Source organism: Momordica charantia (assembly GCF_013281855.1).
Source record: "Momordica charantia cultivar OHB3-1 chromosome 9 unlocalized genomic scaffold, Mcharantia_2.0 BLBB01000009.1, whole genome shotgun sequence".
In the NCBI taxonomy this organism is placed as follows: Eukaryota; Viridiplantae; Streptophyta; class Magnoliopsida; order Cucurbitales; family Cucurbitaceae; genus Momordica; species Momordica charantia.
The window spans coordinates 11,524,554-11,546,528 of NW_028275167.1; the positions used below are offsets into that span (position 1 = coordinate 11,524,554).

The 21,975-nt window shown below is 36.1% G+C and overlaps 1 protein-coding gene and 1 pseudogene across 2 annotated transcripts in view; both read left to right on the forward strand.

Moving 5' to 3' along the window:
- Positions 1-4,128: 4,128 nt before the first annotated feature.
- LOC111025573 (sec34-like family protein) overlaps positions 4,129-21,975 on the forward strand; it is a 64,739-nt gene continuing 46,892 nt past the window's right edge. The window contains exons 1-6 of one of the 2 annotated variants that reach the window (XM_088117532.1): positions 4,129-4,305; positions 4,527-4,610; positions 4,764-4,871; positions 5,577-5,621; positions 5,704-5,778; positions 19,108-19,203. In XM_088117532.1, coding sequence (XP_087973658.1) covers positions 4,222-4,305; positions 4,527-4,610; positions 4,764-4,871; positions 5,577-5,621; positions 5,704-5,778; positions 19,108-19,203 — 492 coding nt within the window. In that variant the 5' untranslated portion in view covers positions 4,129-4,221. Of the gene's footprint in view, positions 4,306-4,526; positions 4,611-4,743; positions 4,872-5,576; positions 5,622-5,703; positions 5,779-19,107; positions 19,204-21,975 lie in introns of those variants that run through there. The other variant, XM_088117533.1, reaches the window with a different exon arrangement.
- LOC148208954 (U4 spliceosomal RNA) lies at positions 11,493-11,630 on the forward strand (annotated as a pseudogene).

The window sequence follows — 21,975 nt, forward strand, 5'->3', positions numbered from 1 at the left end:
GGAAATTGTTAATTTAACCATATTTATACATTTTTTCCATGTTTAATAAGTAACATAAAAGGAATTAAAAGGTCAATCTAATAAATTGCAACTATTTGTAACTGAAAACGTATGAAATCATGGGTAGTGGCCACCAAATTTAATAAAGTAATAGGGAAAAAAATGAAAAGTCCAAATCCAAATAAATGTCTTAATTTAACGTTTCTATTATAAATACGGAGTGAGGGTAAATCGGTAAAAATAATAAGGTGGCATATAATAGTGAGCATTAATGGAATGTATAGTGAGCATTAATGGAATGTAATTAATTTAAAAAATAGAGGTGGCATGTAATAGTAACCATTAATGGCAATAATGTAATTAATCAAAAAAATATAGGGGTATCATTGTCCAGAAATGTTTTTCAGAGATGCTATCTTTTTAATATATTATAGATATATAACTTTACGTACCTAGTTTGCCTTCAACTTTATTAAAAGTTAAACCGTTAATTAGAAATTTCATTAAAAAAATTATTTTAAAAAATGTATACTATATATAAAAGGGATTATGGAGGATAAACTATGCGTATCTAGTTTGCTCTCAACTTTTTAATAAATACATATTTTTCCCTTGAAACTTCTGTGTGTTGAAACAAATAGTGTATCCATTTGCACGTGGGTGCGATTGGGGTCGATAATTATTTATATATAAACTAATATATTGATTATATCGATATATATTTTTAAAGAGATAAGTTAATCTAGGAGGTACCATTAGATGAGGAAGACATAAAGAATGTCTATTAGATGTAGTGCACAAGACTACAAATTACCCCTGGTTGGATTGACCTGGAAATTATTCGTAGTAACTAACAACAACTAATAAATACGATTTAAAATTTTAAAACATAAATTTAGGAGTAGAAGTAGATTGTAGAAATCTCTTTCCTCTTTTCTTTGTTTTCCATGGGAGAGATAAATAATAATGTAGAGATTTCAAAATGGTGATAATGAAGGTTATGCTTGATACATTTTAAGGGCATTGTTTGCTAATTTTTTTATTAAAACAATGAGGAGGAGGGTTTGGGGATTTTATGATTAGATGTTGAAATCAATCAATTTTTTCTTCACCCAAGGGTCATTTTTATTTAACGGACTACATAAGATAGAGGTAATTGTGCTCCACACAATGTCATATGATTTATGATATTTTTTCAATGTAGGTGGGAGGAGCGGTGCTACCATGTCTCTCCTTTTTTTATCTCATACACTAGACATCTCAAAATCCTCCTTCTGCACAGATTTTTCTTATCTTCGGAGATGAGAACTTTTTTGACACAGTCTGCACCCGTTGAAATTGAAAAATTATAATATTCTGACATAATGTGCTGAAACTATCTCGAATATTTTATGCAGCGTGTTAAACATTTCATGGAAGTGGAATGTCTTGGTTAGAGGAAAAGACTTAGTTGGGAAGCGTGTTAATCAACACTCATTTGTCAAGTTTCTTTTGAGTACAAATTTTCTGTGGATAAGTTGTGGTGTTCGTCCCGAACAGTCACAAATTTGAGATGTTGGCTGACTGTCGAAAGTTGGCCGACAACATTTTGAAGGAGAAGCACGGAGCAAGATATTATATTGGAGGTTTCAAAAAACTATTTAGAAGGCAGTATGACTATCCTCTTGATCCGAAGAAGCTTGGTGGTGGAAGGTTATCATCCATGTTAGAGTCTATTCCTGGCGTGACAATAAGAGGATGGTATATGTTTAGTTCAAATAAATTGTCAGAAGCTAGGGGAGATTCTTTTGTTGGATTGGCTGATGCTGAATGGCAAGAATTTGAAGAAGATTGTTTTTCTGAATTGTCAGAATTTCCATGTGATTGTTTTGCATGTTAAAAACAGTAGAAGAAAATGAGTTTTTATATTAGACTGAATAATTTTGATGAATTTTTTGTAACTTTCTTTTGCATATTGAAAAAAGTAGAAGAAAATTACTTTTTGTATGGTTTTAATACTTTTGATGAATTTTGATGACTTTCTTTTTTACATGTCTTCAGCAGTCAAGTTTAAAGACATTTTACTACAAGCCTACTTTAGATGACTTCAGTTTGATGCTCACTCAAAATACTCTCTATTGCTGTTTATTAAATGGGGTCATGGAAGGAGAATCTTTGCCTCTCACACTTGCCCTCAACTTTTTGATAATACATATTTTACCCTTAAAAGTTCTACGGGATGCAATAGTTGGGTCGATGTGCCTATTGATAGAAGTGGTGTGTCCATCCATATATGTGTGCGATTGTGATTGAAAATTAATTTTATATAAACCGAAAGACCGATATTATTTTTTTAAAGAGATTAATTAATCCATGAGGTGTGATTCGATGAAATGATACGTCCACTCCAAATAGATGCGATTACAGACATCTATATAACACGAAAGAAAACTAAATACTGATCATGCATAAAAATTGTGTTTTTTTTTTCTCTCTCAAAATGACTATGATGGCTTTTTCTCTCATAGAAAAATCAAAGATTGTAAAAAATAATGGAAATCGGAAGTTTTCGTAATTCGCAAGGGAAACACCAAAGATTCAAAAATCCATAAATTTATTTTATTTGATGACGAGGTAGAGTATAAAACTACATTTTCATATTAATATATCAATGATTTTTTTTAAAGTTTTAATGTTCATATTTGTCCTAAATAGACTATTGGTTGTTACTATCCCGAGCTAACTACCTTTAAATTCCTTATTTCATGTTTATTTTTATGTTTATATATTTATTAACACTTGGGTTTCTTTAAAAGAAAAACACTTGGGTTTCTAAACTCATGAGTTAGTGATCAATATTTGAGTATTTTCATATTCGTACTTATTAATTGAATTTTTGCTTTCCTATTTTGTCATTTAAATTTCTATAAATTCATATTTTGTCATTCAATTTTTGGTATGTTGACAAAAACAATTATTCTGGTTAAGATATCTGTTGAAAGAAGTTAATCCAATGGATGTGGTTACGTAAAGAAGAGTGTTGCCATCCGCATATGGTATAATCCATACTATAATATGAAGCATCATGATCTATAGGAGAATGTATGTTTCCTATCTTACCCTTTAAATTTCCATAAATTAATATTTTAGTTTTTTAATTTTCAATGCTTAAGGGACAATAATGTTTGGGTCAAAGTGTTTGTTGAGATAAGTTAATCCCATGTTCTAATTACGGGATGAAATAGAGCATCCATTTGCACATGTGTGTATTCCATCACCACCACCAATTCATAAAAGAATACAAAACATGCCAAACTAATTCACATATCTTGACGTTTTATTATTATTATTGTTTTGATTTTGACTGTTTTCAAAATAATAATATTGGAAAATTAAAAAATATTCAACCTTAAGGATTTACGTTTAGGTAAAGAAGCTAGAACTCACATTTTAGTATGACATACTTTCCAAAATATGTAAGATCAGTTTCTTTACCATAATAGACAATAAATAAATAAATAATATAAAATGTCGTTTCATGCTTCAAAAATATTTTTGTTGTCATTATAAAATATTTTACATTTTATGTAGAGTGTAGGAGCAAATAAGCAAACATGATAATCCTAAAAAAATTCATATGACTTACTAAGTTCATCGTAGATAACTCTTTTAGTTTGAATTATTCGAAGATGTTGTAATTTATTGCTTTACCTTTGATTCTAATTATTGACCAATAACAATAATAAATCTTAAAAATACTTTTATAAATACAGATGATAGTTTTCTAAATAATCAACAAATTTAACAACTCTATAAATATTAAAAAATATAATATATAAATATACTAAAAGAATAATGCATAAAATTGATATAAAAAAGTGATGATGTCGTTAAAATATTTTTTTACAAAATTTAGTATAATTTTTAAGATTTTTTAGAAATAATTAAATTTTTTTTTGTTATATGTAATGTATAATTAAACGACATCTTAATATATTTAGAAAATAAATATTTAATTTCACGTGCATTTGGAGCTTCCCATCCCACACGTTTGTATTAAAAAAAAAGTAAAAAAAAAAAGAAATGGGGTGTCTCGACCCGACCCGCAAAGACTCCTGATTGGAAGGCTCTTGGTCTACCAATGTGTTGGATGCAATAGAGAATTGGAGTAGAAGTGCGTTGGGAGAGGTATTAAGAGTGTGGAGTTTGAGTGGGAAAGAAGTCGAAGAACAGCAGAACTCCATGGCAGCCAAAGCTGGTCCTCTTGGTTTACCCAAGTCCGGGGCAATTTCCAAGGGCTACAATTTTGCTTCTACCTGGGAACAGGTTTGTTCATCATTTCATATTTTAATTCATCAATTCTTCCGATTTTCCAACTTTGAATCATGAAATTTACTTCTCACTCTTCCGATCTCGCTCTCGTAACTTTTATGCGCCTAGATCTGTTTGCTCCATTTCTTCTCTCTCGCCCTCGTAGATCCTTGCATTTTGTTTGGATTTCAATTTTTTCGTCATTTTCTTGATCCGCTAATCCAATTGATGTCCAGAATGCTCCTCTTACGGAGCAACAGCAAGCGGCTATTGCAACGCTCTGCCATGCCGTTGCCGAGCGTCCTTTTCCCGTCGATTTGGTGAGAATTTTTATCCGCTATTGAATCATTTTCAACTTGTTCTCCTACTCTCCCTCTCGAAATCAAGTGGTTCTAATTACCTGTTTGTACGTTCTTTTGATCCGCTATATGTTTTTAATTGAATTTACTACAGCTTCGTGTTAAATACTGTAGGCACAAGATCGTGCAGGTAGTAAAGAAAATGCCCTGTCTATTTCGGTCAAGGATACCACCAACGAAGATTCTGATACTATTGAAGCCGTTTTGGTCAATACCAATCAGGTAATATACCCTGTACTTTGCATTCAATCTCTTCTGCTTTTTTTTTGGGGGGGGGGGGGGGGGGGGGGGGCGGGGGTTAGGACATTATTTCTGATGGTAATAATCATAATCTTCGAAACGATGGCTCTGGCGGACTAACATTTGGTACATGGGCTTTGCCCTGTCTTCTTCCTGTTCGAAATGTCTAAAATTCTTGCGTCAATGTCGGAGATCTCCTTTGATCACGCCCATCTCTACTTTGATTATGTACAATTGATTTTTTTTGTAATCATTTGAAGCCTTCAACATTTCATTATTATTATTAATTTTTTTTTGAAAAAAGGTCATATGTTCAAAAAAAAAAAAAGAGAGAAAAGGCAACAGCCTGGGGGGCTGAGTAGGGAAAACTCCCACCACAAACACTCAACTAAGAAATGCCTTCCAATCTAGATTTATCAAAAAAAAAAAAAAAAAAAGCAAAAGGAAAAACGAAAGCGGCAGTTTCCACAAATACAGTTCTCACATTTCATTATTTATCAATAAAATCCTTGTTTCTTACCAAACAAAATAAAGCTAGAGGTCTCAGATTTTATGCTGAATGGGGGATATATCTGGATTATGATTGTCTTGCCACGTTATATTCCTTGGCATAATCTATTTGCACTTTATCGTTACCTGGTTTTGTTGACACTAAAATTTCTGTCCTTCCTAATGAATTTCATGTAGTTCTACAAATGGTTTTCTGACCTTGAATCAGCCATGAAATCAGAGGTTAGTGCAAATTGGACAGCTTCTCTAATTTATCTTTCAAGCCTGTGACAGTTCTTGTTAAGCATTCTGTTCCTTTTTGTAGACAGAGGAGAAATATCACCACTACTTGAATTCTTTGACAGATCGCATACGAACATGTGACGATATACTTCATCAGGTAATATACTAATGGAAAGTTTGTTTATTCTTAGAGTCTTAGAGATTAAAAAAGATATATTTAGTCAGATAACATGTTGCGAAGTAATCTTCCAATTAATTGCATTTAGGCTCCTCTCTTGCTTGCTGCATTTCTCGAAGAAGTCCCTAAAGGATTTCTCCAACGTTTTTACTAGGGGTGTTCATTGGTCGGTTGGTGTCAACTTTAGCACAAAACCGACACCGACCCTTCAGTTTACAATCGGTTTGATTTTTTCCTTTTTTTTTTGGTATAAGCCGACCGACCATTTGCGAGTTCGGTCGGTTTTTGTTGAATGCTGGAGATCAATGTGTATCCGTTATGTTCATCTGGATACCCATTGCTGAGAAGACGATGTAAAAGGGCAAAGGAGAAGAGGAGGGAAAAGAGGAAGAGAGATAAGACGAAGAGATAGAGTGAGAAAGTTGAAAAAAGAAATTAAAGAAAGAATTATTAGGGAGAGAGAAGTAGAATGGAGTAAGAAAGGAAATTTGAGAAAAAAAAGAGAAATAAAGGAGGAGGAGGGAGGGAAGGAGAAAGTACAGGGGCAGATGAGAGAGAAGGGGATAGTTGATAGAGAGAAGATATTAAAATACATAAAAGAAATAAATAAAAGAATGGCCATTCACGTGAATGGCAAAGTGAGATTTAAAAGAAAAAAAAATAGAAAAAGGAGGAAAGTCAGCGTGAATCACTAAATGGGAATAGATTCATGACTTCACATTAAATGTATATAGAAAACAACTTTTTTTAAAAATTATATATATATATATGTATATATGGCTTGGTCGGTCGGTTCTTGTAGGTTCAAGGGAACTGATCGACCTTCAACCGGTCCACTCCTTAAACTGACCAATTGACTTCAGTTCGGTCGGTTTCAGTCGGTCGGCTCGTTTTTTGGTTCCTCTTGTACACCCCTACTTTTTACAATCTTTTTTGGACACTTAAAAAATCAAGAGATAATAGAGAAGAATACTTGTCATAATAGTGTCAGTCTTCCCCCTCTAGAGATCATAATATTTTTCCAATTAGAAAGCTTCCTTTCGATTTTTTCATCCATAGGGTCCCAAAATTTTCTTCTTTTAGGATCAACCCCAAGAAGCATTCCTAGGTATGTTAAAGGCCAAATCCCAGCAGAATAATTCCGCAAAGGTGCACACAAAGACGCTTCTTCTTCACTCATGTTTAAGCCTACTAAAACTTATTTGGCCCCATTGATCTTAAACCTCAAAAAGGATTTCGGAAAGCTTACCATATTGTGAAGGTTGTTGAGAGTATTGTTGTCATTGGCTGAAAACAAGATCGTGTCGTCTGCAAATTGCAAGTGGCTTTCCCCACCAATTGTAGTGCCTTCAATGCAACTTTCACTCCCTCCTTTTTCAATAAGACTGTTAAAGACATTAGCAACTAAGACGACAAGAAAGGGAGCTATGGGACCTCCTCACCTTATCCTGATAGAGGTATGAATACGACCTTTTGGCCTCCCATTTATAATGATTGAGGAAGAGCTTTTCATGATGCATCCCCTTCCTAAACATTTTCCTTGACTAAATTGTAAGCCTTCTCAAAATCTAGCTTTAAAAATCAACCTTTAGTTTTCTTAGAGATGTCCTCATCCACTAGCTAGTTAGCTATAAAGATAGGATCAGGATTTGTCCTTCTGCAATAAAGGCTGACTGACTGATTTTGCACAATAGTAAGGTGGAGGACCTTCTTCAATCTATTAGCAAGAACCTTGGCCAAGAGTCAAGACTCTATAGATACTAGTAACTTGGCTCATGGGGCGAAAACCTAACATCTTTGAGGCTCTAAGATTCTTCAGGATTAGGCATATATAAGTTCCGCTTATGAATTTGTTGATGGTGCCATGTTTTGTTCAAGAATGCTCCTGTGAAACCGTTGGGGCTTGGGGCCTTATTTGGACCCAACTTGTTCACTGCCTCCTTAATTTTTTCCACTTAGAAAGGAACTTCGAGCCCTTAACTCATTTCAACGGGTATAGATCTCCAATTTATATTGGTGGGACAAAAACAACTATCATATCTTCTTGTATACAACTTTTGAAAATAGGATAAAGATTCGCTTACACTTGCATTTTCCTCTACAATACTAACCCCACATTCATTTTGGATTTTGATAATGAGATTTTTCTTCCTGCTAGAGTTGACATAATTGTGGAAGCTTGTGTTTCATCCCCCCCTCAACACCATTTGGCTTTACATTTCTGTCTCCATCTAATTTCCTTTCTTAACATTAGCTCATCTAATTTGAGCTTCAAGTCCTTTCTTCTCTTGTGGTCCACCTTAAAGAGCCTCAAAGATTGCTCTTGCTCATCAGTACAAGCTATGTCCTTTCAGATGCGATATTTTTCTTGGATCGTGTGGCTAATGCTTTCTTTATTCCACAATTTAATAAGCGACTTAATGAACTTGGGCTTCTGAATGATGACAAATCCAAGATTGCCTTTGACATCTAAACTTTTCCACTGAACCTCAAAATTTTTAAGAAAAGAATGAGACTTAGCCACATATTTTTGATCCTAAACAATGTAGGCCTCCATTTGAAAGAACTCGTGTCCAGAACTAAGGGGAAGTGGTATGAGGTTGTATGAACTTTTTTGGAGACTTCATTTGGAATTTGACAATCCAATCATGGGAAACTAGAAATTCATCAGTCATGGACATTGCCAACCTCACTCTGCCAATGGACCATGTAAAACTTCCATTCCACAAAGGGAGATCAATCTAGGACCGATCATTTATGACTTTATTGAAATGTTGCATATTTCTGGTTAACTGAACTCTTGAGGACTTCTCATGGATCCACTTGGTGATATTGAAGTCTCCTCTCGAGCACCAGCTATTAGAAGATGTAGCCACCAATGTCATAAACTCTTCCTAGAACTAATTTCTACCTTGGAAGGGGGACTACACACACCTGTTACCACCAAATACGAAGAGTCGTTAGCCAATTTAAAATTTATGGAAAGAGAAAAAACACTTGCTAGAGAGTCAACCACTGTAACTAAATTTTCATTCCAAAGCATAAGAATAACCCTTATGAACACATTGTCGCTTGAAATGTCTGACCAACAAATTGCAAACTCTAGATGGACTTAACTGTGCCCCTACTAATTTGCTCATGTTTAGTCTCTGGAGTAATAAAAATATTTGGGTTTTGTGTTGAGAAAATCTTTGATGAGAGGCCTGTAATTTACAGCCCTAGGCCCCACAAATTCGAAGAGATAAATTCTCATGCCCTATGAGTCTTCTGAGCCACTTATTTTTCATAGTTAATCATGGAGATTAAATTCCTCAATTTCCTGCTACCTTTTCTTTTCTTTTTTGCTTTGATTTTCAGGCTTTTGACTTCTTTTCAGAACAATCAGAAGAGCTCCACAATTTCATGGATTGAAGAGATACATATCTAGGTTGAATCATTCATGAGGAATTGGTGCAGTTGCTTTTCTTTACTCATCTTTTGGGTACTTTGTAGACTTATCATGATTTCTCAATGAGGATCTATCTCCTGCTCTAGGGAGCCGCTATCGAAGTTCTTTAAGTCTTCCTTTCCTTCTTTCTTTCCTACCCAAAAAAAAAAAAAATTTCTTCCACTTCAAACCCTTCTTTGTCCATGGTTGGGAATCCCAATCAATATGGCCAACTTCTATAGCTTTTACGTTTGCATCAGCTGTTGAACAAGAAACAACTTTTCACTGATATATGAAAAGGAAAAATGTTCAAGATACAAACCCCAAAGGAGTGAAAAAATAAGAGAGAAATAAGGAGAGGAAAATAACATAGAAATAGCTCAACAAGAGCAATACAAACTTAGATAAGATAAAAGCATTCTAAACCAGAACTCAGAAAACTATTTACTACAAAGCTTGGAGAACCAAAAGAGCTTCAGAGCCATGAACGCTTGAAGGAAAAAACCTTAGAACCAGAAACGAAAAACAAACTCCAAAAAGAACCAAGTAAAAGCCAGGGACTCATGAAAGAATCTATAAAAAACCTTGGAGGAACTAAACTAGATGAAATGCTAAGAACAGAGTGAGAAAAGGCCATCTCCATGAAGTCTATCAAGGAGTAATCACCAAAAACAAAGCCTCAATGCTAACTTCAAAGGTTATATTGTATTTCCTCTTCTATGAAAGTTGGTAGTGAGAGGATAATCTACTTGTCCTTTTGCGTGTTGCACTGCTCTAAACAACCTTTTAAACTACTTGAGGCTTCATTTTCCTGGGCCTCTCTGATCTTGTCTCGTAATATCCACCAGGTTTATGCACTCACCATGTAAACTCTTGGTTGCTTGAGCTGAGAAGCTTCCATGGATTCCGATATCCCTTTCGATGAAGGAGTTGCTGCCTGATGCTGTGGTAATATGAGCAACTATCATTTCTCCTGTGGACATATCAAAGGAATCTCCATTGGGATGAACCTCAATAATTGCCTTCCACTTTAATGGACGCCTCTAAGCATTACCAAAAATTTATCGCCTTAATCGTGCATTGAATGAATCCCCCTCACTAATTGCCAATGATTATGAAGTTCTCCAAATTCCACATATTGATTGCCAATGATTATGAAGTTTGAAAAATTCCACGTATTGAAAGGTAAGTTTATAACCCTAATCCATCATCGAGGAAGGAATGATTGGAATGATTGAAAATCACCATGGGCATGTTTGATTCCATTTTTCAAACTTTAGCGTGGGAAATCCCATGGTTGACCAAAGTCCTTCCGAATCTGATTCATTTTGTTCTAGTTTTGGAAGTTGTGGCGGGTTAAGATTATGGTTTCGTTCCCTTTTTTCTAAACAAGATACAAACTTTTCATTGAAGATATGAAAAGGAACAAAAATTGTTCAAAGATACAAACTCCCGAAGGAGTGAGATAGAAATTAAAAAAGAAACAACCTTCCTAAAGAGAGCACAAAAAAAAGATTAAGATCTAGACGGGAAGAAGTTGACTTTTTTGTTTTTAACCCCTTTCTTCTTCTTAGGTCTTCTTTGATACGATGGGGCTAACGACCATCTTTACTTACAATCTGGGCATATAAGCATACTATATTTGTAATGATTTGAGTGTGGGATGCATTTGCATGGTCTGCATTCGTGTAAGATGGAGAGTTTATAGCCTTTTGGTTGGCAGGTATGAGACTTTCAATTAGGGAAAATATAGCATGCCATCCTCCTTTATTTTAGCTAAGAGAACAACAATATTTTGTTTCTTTCCATTTCCTCCCAGTTTTAGAATCTCAGTGAAATCGCCTCTCTTGTTTGTTATCTTTTGGACCCATAGATATTTTCTCTCGATCATCAATTTTTGAAGAACTTATGAGGCAAAGGGCTAATCACAAGGTCAGATAAGGTGTCCAACAGTCATAATAGCTCAGGTTTGTGCATGTACGTATTTGATATTCCCTTCTCTTTCAATTGGAACACTCTTCCTCTGCGTTTACGGTCATAGTCAAGGATGAAAACCTTATGTTCCACTGCTCACTTGATAATGTTGGGTTAGGCTACCATTAAGGATAAGCTTAGTAGAATGGTTCATCATTCAAAGCTAAGGTTTTGGTGCGTTGTGGGGAGAGGAGAGAACTCATGTTTTTCACGTTCAACTTGTAGTTTAACTTGAAAGGAAATTTAAGTATGAGATCATATAATTTTTGGGAAAGCCTCCTTTCATCCATCCATCTTAGCACTTGGGGCAATGACGCAGCTAGTGAGGTTCTAATTGAGGCGCGTCTATTGCTCGTTGAAAACTATTTCCTTTCATCCATCCATCTTAACCAATTATGAGGATTTTTGGGTTTGGAAGCTAGAGAGCAAGAGTGCCTTTTCAACCAAATCTCTCCCTCTTTACTGGGCTCAAAAGAGAATAATATTCATCTTTTACTTGCTAAATCTATTTTGGGAGACATCTACCCTAATGTTTTTTAAAGCTAGAACCGCACTAAAGTGCAATAGCCCTTTGAAGCTCAAAGTTGAAAAAAAATCAAGGACTTTTTTTTGTGAGGCGCCTTATAGAAAAACATAATTAAATTTTTTATATATTGAAAAATATGGTATTGAGTAATGCTATGGTCTCTTGGGAGGGGGCTCTCTCATCCCCTGCCCTTAAGTTGTTTTGTGCTCGCTTTATGGTTAATACATTGCTGTTTCTTATTAAGAAAAGGAAAACATGGTATTAAGAATAATAAAATAATAAATATTTTAAGAATATAGAATATTTGTAAGAAATTGGAGACAAAAGAGATTTTGTATCAGGGTTTCAAAAGATTCTTCATAAAAAAGTTGCAAAAATTAAAAGAATAAGATAAAATAAAGGGATAACAACACAACTAGACCTTTGTAGCCCCCAAGGGACAGCCTAGTTGACAAGGGTTTGGGGTCTTTTGGTTATACTGGCTTAGAGGTCTTAAGTTCAAACCTTCCGATGAGCTTAATATCAAAAACCTTTGATGTCTCCTGGGTCTGGGCCTTGGGGCGGGTGCAGGTGCCCCTGGGTATAGGGGAGCTGCTCCGGCTCTTCGTTATTAAAATAAAGAAAAAATACAATTAGACCTCTTTAGCCACATAATCACATAAATATCTAAAAGCTCTAATATTTATAGATTTGTCAGAATAGAGACACATTTATGATCAATGTTTTAAAAGGTTTTTGAGGCTTATGCCTTGATGCCTGCCTCGAGGCAAGCTTTAACTTTTAGTTGATACTTACGCCTTCTTTGGACTATGAGAGGCTTACGCCTCAAATAGAGGAGGCTTATGCCTCTTTGAAGACGCATTGAGACTTAAAGTCTTTACACCTCGTGTGATGATTACAAGAAAAGTATTAATTTTCCCAACTCCTAAAAATTATATGTCTTTTCTTTTTGGTATGGAATGCTAATGCAGGAGTCGTAACAATTCAATTTATTACTACTTTTACTACCTAGACTTTAAAAACATTGAAGAAAATTTTTTATAAAATAACTCAATCCTATTAGTGATAATAGTAGTGATGCGAAGGATGTTCTTTTATAATTTTTTTGAAGTGGCAAGTAACAAGTGAATCTTTTGTAATTTTATATGACTATTATGTTAGTAATACTTGATACACAAATTTAGGATTTGTATAATTTATTTAATTAAAATTGAGGCTTACAGCTTGCCTCTTTAGGAGAAAAAGTTTGGAGGCCGCCTTTAGCATTTTAAAACATTGTTTATGATGGGGCCATGAGAAAATTACCAAGCTACCCATATTTACATATTTTTAACAAATAAATAAAACCCATAAACCTTAAATCCTAAACCCTAGACCTACTAGAGACCATCTCTTTTTAATAAAGAAATAAAACCCTAAACCTTCAATCCTAAAAAAATAATATATGCCGGAAAATTCAAAGAACCATCGGAAAATTAAGAAAGAATAAGTGTATTGATTAGTTACTATATTTGTTTAGTTATTTATTAAAATATTATCATTTAATCATTAATGTAAATATTTGCATTAAATGACCATCAATTCACACTAGGAACGAATACATTTTAAATTATAATAATAAATGTAATATAATGACATTCATTGATGGCAGTTTGGCTCTTGGGAACAAAAAAGTTAATTTAAATCCTGGAAATCTAGATTTGTAAATATTTTAAAAAAATAGACATTTGTGAATTATCAAGTATAATATGACCTGCTAGAGACAATTTCTGTAAAATAAAATGGGGCTTTTAGAGCCCATTGAAGCGTGTGCACTTCCAGTGGAGTGATAATGAGAGGGCCTCACTTCTAGAAGCAAGCTGCATACCCTTTGATTTTCTAAACCGATCTACTAAAAAAAAGATCAAAATTTTAATTTGGGAGCTGCACACAACTCTATAAACACCCATGATTGATTACAACGTCGTTTACACACGTTTATTTCTCCTCAATGGTGTGTTCTTTGTTAATGGAATGTGGAGTCACAGTCTCATATCTTCCATACTTGCTCATTTGTCTCAAGATTTTGGGATCAGGTTCTACCATCATTCAATTGGATTGTGGCTTTACCCCTTGATTGAAAGTGCCTCCTCTCATATTTGCTCATGAGTCACCCTTTCAAAAAAGAAAAAGAGCTCTTTTGGATGCACATCATTAGAGCATTTTTTTGGACAACATAGAATGAAAGGAATCAAAGGATTTTTGTTGAAAAAGAACAATCTTTTGATAGGCTCTTTGATAATATAATTTTCCATGCACATCCTTAGGGTGTTCCAAGAGTTTTTTAAGAACGAAATTGTGAATCTTCGCACGAATGAGACTTATGTGTGCCTTATCCCAAAGAAAGTAGAAGCAAACAGACTCAGGCCTATAAGCTTAGTCTCCTCCCTTTATAAGATTATTGCCAAGGTACTGGTGGATAGACTCAAAACGGTCATTCCCTTCATCATTGCAGACGAACAAGCTGCTTTTGTGGAAGGTAAGCAGATCTTGGATGCTATTTTAGTGGCTGCAAAGACAGTTGGTTACTGGAAGTCCACGAACAAGCCAGGTTTCTTGATAAAGCTAGATTATGAGAAAACTTACGATATGGTGGATTGAGATTATATTAATGCGATGTCGGAAAAAAAGGCTTCGGCCAACGTGGAGAATGTGGATAAGGGGCTGCTTGTCCTGGTCAAATTTCTCTATTATCGTCAATGGTAGACCAAGAGACAAAATTAAGGCCACAAGAGGATTACGGCAAGCAGACCCTATCTCTCCTTTCCTTTTCACTCTCGTGGGAGACTCTTTCAGTCGGCTTGTGCACTTTTGCTGTGAGAAGAGAATGATTAAAGGCTTCGAGGTGGGGAAAAAAAGGTGATGATATCCCATTTGCAATATGCCGGTGATACACTGTTTTTTTGCCCTGATGAGAAAAGTCTTCTGTTCAAATGGTGGATTGTAGTTAATTGGTTCTTAAGGGCCTCAAGCCTTTCTTTAAACCTAAATAAGACTTCCTTGATTGGCTTAAACATCAATGAAGATAGACTGAATCAAAGATCCCTAAGCTTGGGATGTAGAGTGGAGGATTTTCCTTTCTCGTATTTGGGTCTACCTCTTGGGGGAAACTACAAAGCCACAGGACTGTGGCAGTATCTGTTGGGAAAATTAAAGCAAAAGCTTGATAAATGGCACAAGCTAGTCCTCTCAAAAGGAGGGAGATTGACGTTAGCCCAAGCAGTATTGAACAGTGTGCCCATATATTATCTTTCACTTCTGAAAGCTCCTATTTGTATTGCTAAACAGATAGACAAGCTTGTGAGAGATTTTTCTGGAACTCAGACAAATCACACCCCCACAGAAATCTGGTTAATTGGGAAACCACGTCGTAACCCTTTACAAAATGAGGTCTCGGTATAGAGGCCTTTCATCTTCGAAACAATGCGTTACTTTTGAAATGGTTGTGGAGGTTTACCTAAGAGGGAGATGCCCTTTGGAGAAGAGTAATTGAAAGCATTTATGGGTTAGAACCACTTGGGTGGATGACTAAAAAGCCCAAGGGGAAAGCGGCTGGTAAGCCTTGGTTTGAAATAGCTAAGAACAACATCCTTTTCCTCAAATTTCTATCTTTCAAAGCTAAACATGGTGATAGAATCTGGTTCTGGCTAGACAGATGGACTGGGAACACTACTCTTGCCCATGATTTTCTTGACATTTTCGCTTTATCCTTGAAAAAGGAGGCCACGATTGCTGATTGTTGGAAATAAGAGTAGCTCGCTTGGGATCTAGGCATGAGGAGGGGTCTGCGTGATAGCGAAGTAAGGGGTTGGATTGATATTATGAGCAGGCTGGACACCATTCGAATTGGTGAAGGAGCTGATAAAGTGGTTTGGTCCCTTGATTCCTCTGGCATTTACATGGTTAAATCGGGGTTAAATATCTTGTTTGTAGACTCCCCAAGTTTGAACTCTCCTTTAACTTCTCTTCTTTGGAAATTCTCAATTCCAAAAAAGGTGAAAGTTTTCCTTTGGACCCTAGCCAACCGAGCTGTAAATACAGTAGATAGACTCCAACGAAGATGTCCAAATTGGGCTCTTTCTCCTTCCGTTTGTGTTCTTTGTAATCAGAATGAGGATACCATGAATCGCATTTTTCTTCACTGCCAGTTTGCTTGTCGTGGGTGGTTCTTTCTGCTGCAAATCTTTGGGTACTCCACTTGTTTGCCTCAGAATATTAATGGGTGGATGAATGAAGCTCTTCGGGGGTGGCATTTTAGAAGGAAAGCAAAAATCCTATGGAATTGTGCAGCTAGAGCTCTTATTTGGAACCTTTGGATGGAAAGAAACAATAGAATTTTTGAAGATAAGTGCTCTTCGTTAAAATTTTTTTATAACACAGTACAATTACACACTTCTTATGGTGTTAATAGGCCTAGAAAATTCTTTTGTAATTATAGCCTCTCGTCGATCGTGCAAGATTGGAGTGCTTTACTTCACTAAATCTTGGGAGGGGGAGCCCTCTTCCCCCTGTCCTTAGGCTGTCTTTTCTCTCTATGCTTTTTCAATATAAAGTTTCTTATCCAAAAAAAAAAGAAAAATTTCCATGGCACATATATGTGTCAATTGTCATGTCTCTTTCCCTTATTGTTTGATTCACTCCGATCAATGGGAGAAGTTTCATGTAACTCCTTTGGCTTTTTGGGGTTTCTTCTCCTCTTCCTTTATTTTTGCTTCTTTTTGCTCTTTTTTCACTCATTTTGGAGTTTGTATCTTTGAACATTTCTCCTTTTTATCAATAAATGAAAAGTTGTTTCTTGTTCAAAAAATTTCGTACATCAATGAAATTGTTTCCTACAGAAAGAAAGTTCATAAAGCCCCTAAGTGGCAGCCCAGTTGGCGAGGGCTTGGGGTCTCTTTTTCACGTTGGCTTACAGTATACATTGCTTTTTTGCCCTGCTGGTAATGGAAACTTGGAGAAATGGTGGATTGTGGTAGCCTTGTTCCTGCAGGCCTCAGGTTTATCCATCAATCTTGACAAGACTGCCCTTATTGGTATTAACACTTCTGCTAATAAGACAGAAGCAAAGGCAAAGAAGATTGGGTGCAGAGTAGAAGCTCTCCCTTTCTCCTACTTAGGTATTCCCCTCGGGGGAAATTTTAAGGCTTTAGCCTTTTGGAGGCCTTTGGTGGAAAAAGTCAGAATGAAGGCAGAAAAATGGCAAAAACTTATTCTGTCAAAAGGGGACGGATTGACGTTAGCTCAGTCGGTGTTGAACAGTTTGCCGATTTATTACCTATCTCTTTTAAAAGCCCCGGCTGGAATAACTAAAGATCTTGATAAGTTGGTGAGGGATTTCTTCTGGAAAGGAGGCAGCTCCCATCCTCATCGAAACCTAGTTAAATGGGATATTACTTCCCTTCCCCTGAAGATGGATGGCTTGGGCATTGGAGCTTTCCAGCAACGCAGCAACGCTTTGCTCCTTAAGTGGCTGTGGAGATTTACGCAGGAGAATAATGCTTTGTGGAGGAGAGTTATAGTAAGCATTTACGGAGTCGATCCTTTCGGGTGGTTGACAAAAAAACCCAAAGGAGCAGCTTCAGGAAAGCCTTGGTTTGACATTGCCAAGAACAGCTAACTCTTCTTGAACTTCTTGTCCTCTAAAGCGAACCACGGGGACAGAATCAGATTTTGGCAAGATAAATGGGCAGGAAATGAGACGTTAGCCCAAGAATTCCCTGATATTTATAGGCTGTCTTCTTAACAGAATGCTACTGTGGCAGAATGTTGGAGGGAGGACCAACAAGATTTGGATTTGGGATTAAGAAGGGGTCTCCTTGACTGAGAGATGAATAGCTGGATGGGTATTTTATCGAGGCTTTATACGATGCCCATAGGGGAGGGAGCAGACAGAACCATATGGACTATTGATTCTTCTGGCCTTTTTACAACGAAGTCTGCCTTTAGAAGTTTTTTTTGAAATTACTCCAAAGCTGAAACTGCCCCTCATATCTCTCATTTGGAAGTATGGAATTCCCAAGAAGGTTAAAGTCTTACTTTGGACTTTAGTTCATAGAGCACGCAACACGCATGAAAGGCTGCAAAGAAAATGTCCAAATTGGGCTTTGTCCCCTTCGGTTTGTGTTTTTTGTTTTAAGGAAGAGGAGACAGTGGATCACGTCTTTATTCATTGCAATTTGTTTCTTAACCTTTTTTGCAAAATCTGTTTTTATTTTTTTTGTTTCTTTTTTCATAACTTCTGTTCGATGTGGTTCTTTTCTCTTTCTTTTCGCTTCCATTGGGAGTCTTGTATCCTCGAGCAATTTGCTCTCTTTTCATATTTTCAATGAAAAGTTTTGTTTCTTGTTAAAAAAAAAAAACATTTGTAACCATCATAGGTAACTCATTGCTCCAAAGGGGCTAGGATTAATTAAGAGGGAATGGGTTCAAATCCCATGATGTCCACCTACCTTAGGAATTAGTAATTCCTATGTGTTTCCCGGCACCAAATGTTGTAGGGTCAAGTGGTTGTCCCATGAGACAAGTCGAGGTGTGCGTAAGCTGGTCCGGACACTCACAGATATTTAAAAAAAACATTTGTTGAACTTGGAGATGAAATCTCCTTAGCCACCCAACTCCTCGTCCACCAGACGGGTTGAAATCCATAATCCATCCATTGTTTTGTCACATTCCTGCTTGGCCAACTTAGCAGTGAGATGATAATTTCTAGGAAATGCCAGTTGAGTAGCCTGTTTAGGGCCCATATACATTACCAAAAACTGATTATAGTACCCAAGAACCAAACATGTAGAAAGGAGATGGGGAAGAGAAAAAGCAGCAATGCTCTACTTTGCCTCACTCATGTTCTCTCCTCCTTTCCATCTTCTATCGCACTTATCTCCTATTATTTCTAATGGAGTGGTTTAGCCCTTGTCCATTCATGACAAGTAGACTCATTTCTTCAAATGGTGTAAAATCAAGGACAAGTATTTTAAAATTTTCTCTTAATGGGAACAAATTCTAACTTATTGAGTTCACAAATCGTAAGACATTATTTATGTCCCATTTAGCACTACTTAGTTAGATGGTTGAGTTATATCTTTAAACTATGTTGGACTATTCTTAGGAAGGAAAGTTATTTTTAAGAGAGTCAGCATTGTGCTAACTATGTTCCTTGTATTCAAAAACTTCCAATTGAAATGATCACATTTCAATAGATTTATCGAAAATCTTTGACAATGTATGTAATGGTCTAATTTATCTTTGATTCTATTTGAAGATTTTTTTTTGGATTAATAATGCATAGGTTCGAGTTTGATGAATTAATGAAATTATCCAACCTTCTTTGCTTTATTTCATTTAGGTAGATGATACACTGGACTTATTTGACGAACTGCAATTGCAACATCAGGCTGTGGCAACAAAGACTAGAACGCTTCATGATGCATGTGATAGACTGGTATGAATTGACCTCTACCATTTTATGATGTTTTATTAGAACAAGATATGAACTTCTCATTGAAATAATGAAAAGAAATACAATGTTTCAAGATACAAACTCCCGGAGTGAAAGTAGCTAAAAGAAAAGTAAACGAGAACATCGAAAGGAAAAACTAGAATACAGAAGAAACAAACAATAAAAATCACCAGGCTTGGTTGTGAGACGATGGCGAGACAAATAAGCTTAAGTGGATCCTTCAGACTAGGAAGAAAGCTGCCAACAACTTTTGAGAGCATCGATAGCCAAGAGGCAAACAACCATCATATTTGATAATCAGATTAAAAACAAGTCGAAGGATTCTGAAATTTGCAAAAAAGTGATTCATACTCCAACTTTCATTCAGAAAGCAGTTCCATATTTCTTCTCAAACGATCTTATTCACAATAAACCACATTCTTTAGCGCTTTTTCTAACTCCTTTAGAAATTCAAGCTGCTGTTCATTATAAGAGAATCCCAAAGAAGAAACAGAGGAAGGGCGGTGAGGAAACATTATAGAGTAGAGAACGTTTAAGGACTTTTTGGGCGGGTAGAGATGCTTTGCCTTTAAACCCAAAAACCAAGAGTATCCCCTTGATAAAATATGAGAAATATGACCTCTTCAAAACCAAAAGACCCCTTTCTTTAAATAAGAGAAGCAAGAGCATAGAAAGACTTTTCATCTTCCTAAACCAACAAAAAATAGGTGGGAAAATGGATTAAAAGCTTCTTTTATTTTTGAACAAGAACAACTTCTCATTGAGTTAATAAAAAGATAATACAAATGTTCAAGAAAACAAACTCTTGAAAGAGTGAAAGAAAGAAAGCTACAAAAAACCGGAAACAAAACTCAAAAGACAAAAGACGAAAAATGTATCTACTTAGAATTAAGAAACACTCCCCGATCAGCGTTGATAAGATTAGGAGAATAATGTGAGAATGAATCAATTAGAGAACACCAATGGGAAGCTTTAAACTGAGCTGAAGAAAAGCACTCCATAAAAGACCGATGCTTGTCAACCATCATGGGATGATTCAAGTGATCAATGAGGGCCAATGTAAATAGCAAAGGATTTAGAGGGAATAAGTTCAACCCATGGTGGCCACTTACCTAGGATTTAATATCCTACGAGTTACCTTGTTAACCAAATGTAGTAGGGCCAGGCGGTTGGCCCGTGATTAGTCGAGGAGTTGGCCTGGACACACGGATTTCAAAAAAAAAAAAAGACCGATGCTTGTCCTCAACAATCCTGAATTCTGCTCAAACCATAACTCGGATAATAATGCTTGGACAACGTTAATCCATAAAAATCTAAATGCTGAAGAAGCATGAATAGGCCCGCTAAGAAGCTGAAAAACATTATCAATGGCCCTTTGATAAAAAACATACTCCATATTGAACTGACAAAGAAGAATTCTCCAGCAATTGACTGTAAAAGGACAATGGACGAAGAGATGATCAATATCTTCCCCACTTGTCGTGCAAAGGAAACAAACAAAAGGAAGAAGAGCGGACAAGGGGAGCTTGTATTCAGCTTTCCTTGGTAAATAATCCAACAAAAAACGTTGAAAAAGCTTAATTGGTTATTCTTAGAACCAAAAGACTCCTCTTTCTTTTTTTTCCCACTATTCTCTTCTCTTTTTCGTTTTCTTTTTTTTGAACAAGAAACGAGATTTTTCCATTGATTAATGAAAAAACCATACAATGCTCAAAGATACAAACCCCAAGAGGAGTGAAAAAGAGATAAAAGTAAACTACAGAGTCTAAAGAGAAAGAAAAGCTTCCCAATTGCTGTAGATGGTGGATGAGAATAGCTTGAGAATAAATTCGAGAAGGCACACCATTGGGAGGCTTTAAATTTGGTAAGCTCGAAACATTTGAAACGGTCTTTCTTCTTGTCATGGAAAATACGTTGGTTCCTTTCAAACCATAACTCTGAAATAATGGCTTTGATAGCATTAACCCAAAGAGATTGGGCCTTCGGGAGGGAGAAAGTATAAAAGAATAGCTGCTGGATGTTGCTTTTGGTGTTGACCGAGAAGACCCAAGACAAATTAAACAGCTGGAAAAGAGCTGACCAGCAGCTTGATGCAAAAGGGCAATGGAAGAAGATATGATCTTGTGTCTCACTGTTAGAATAAATAAGGCAACAGACTGAGGGCTGTAACTGGAAGTTGGCCATCTTTCTTTGCAAAGTTTCTGCTGTATTCAAATGCCCATTTAGTAGAATCCAAGAATGAATATTAACCTTTTTTTGGGCAAGAAGATTTCCAAAGACCCGAGAATAAAGCCTTTGGAAGAGGGGTCCCTTTTGTAAGATGGGAGTATTAGGAGTTTACTGACTCTTTGAGGCCTCAAGATTCCAAAGTAATTTATCTTCTCCCACAGTAATGGACACTGATCTCAAATGAGATAGTAAAGCTACAAGTTCATAAAACTAATAGATAATGTAAGTGTCCTGTGAAAAGATTTTAGATGGACCTTCTTCCATCTCCCTGTACTCCGTCCTCCGACCATGTTCCGGCCAGTGCTTAGACTTTTGCTATTGTCTCTTCTCACAAATGGGATCGAGGAATAGGTCAGTCAGAATTGAAAACAAGACCTTTGGTTGCAGTCTCGACCCGGAGAAAAGAGGGTGGTTTTTCATGATAACGGAAAAACATAGTAAGAGATTCTTCTCTGTCTCAGTCGAAGAAGTGGTTGTTGTCTGGATGGTGGATAACCTTCAGGACCTGCTCTTTGCCCCTCAGAC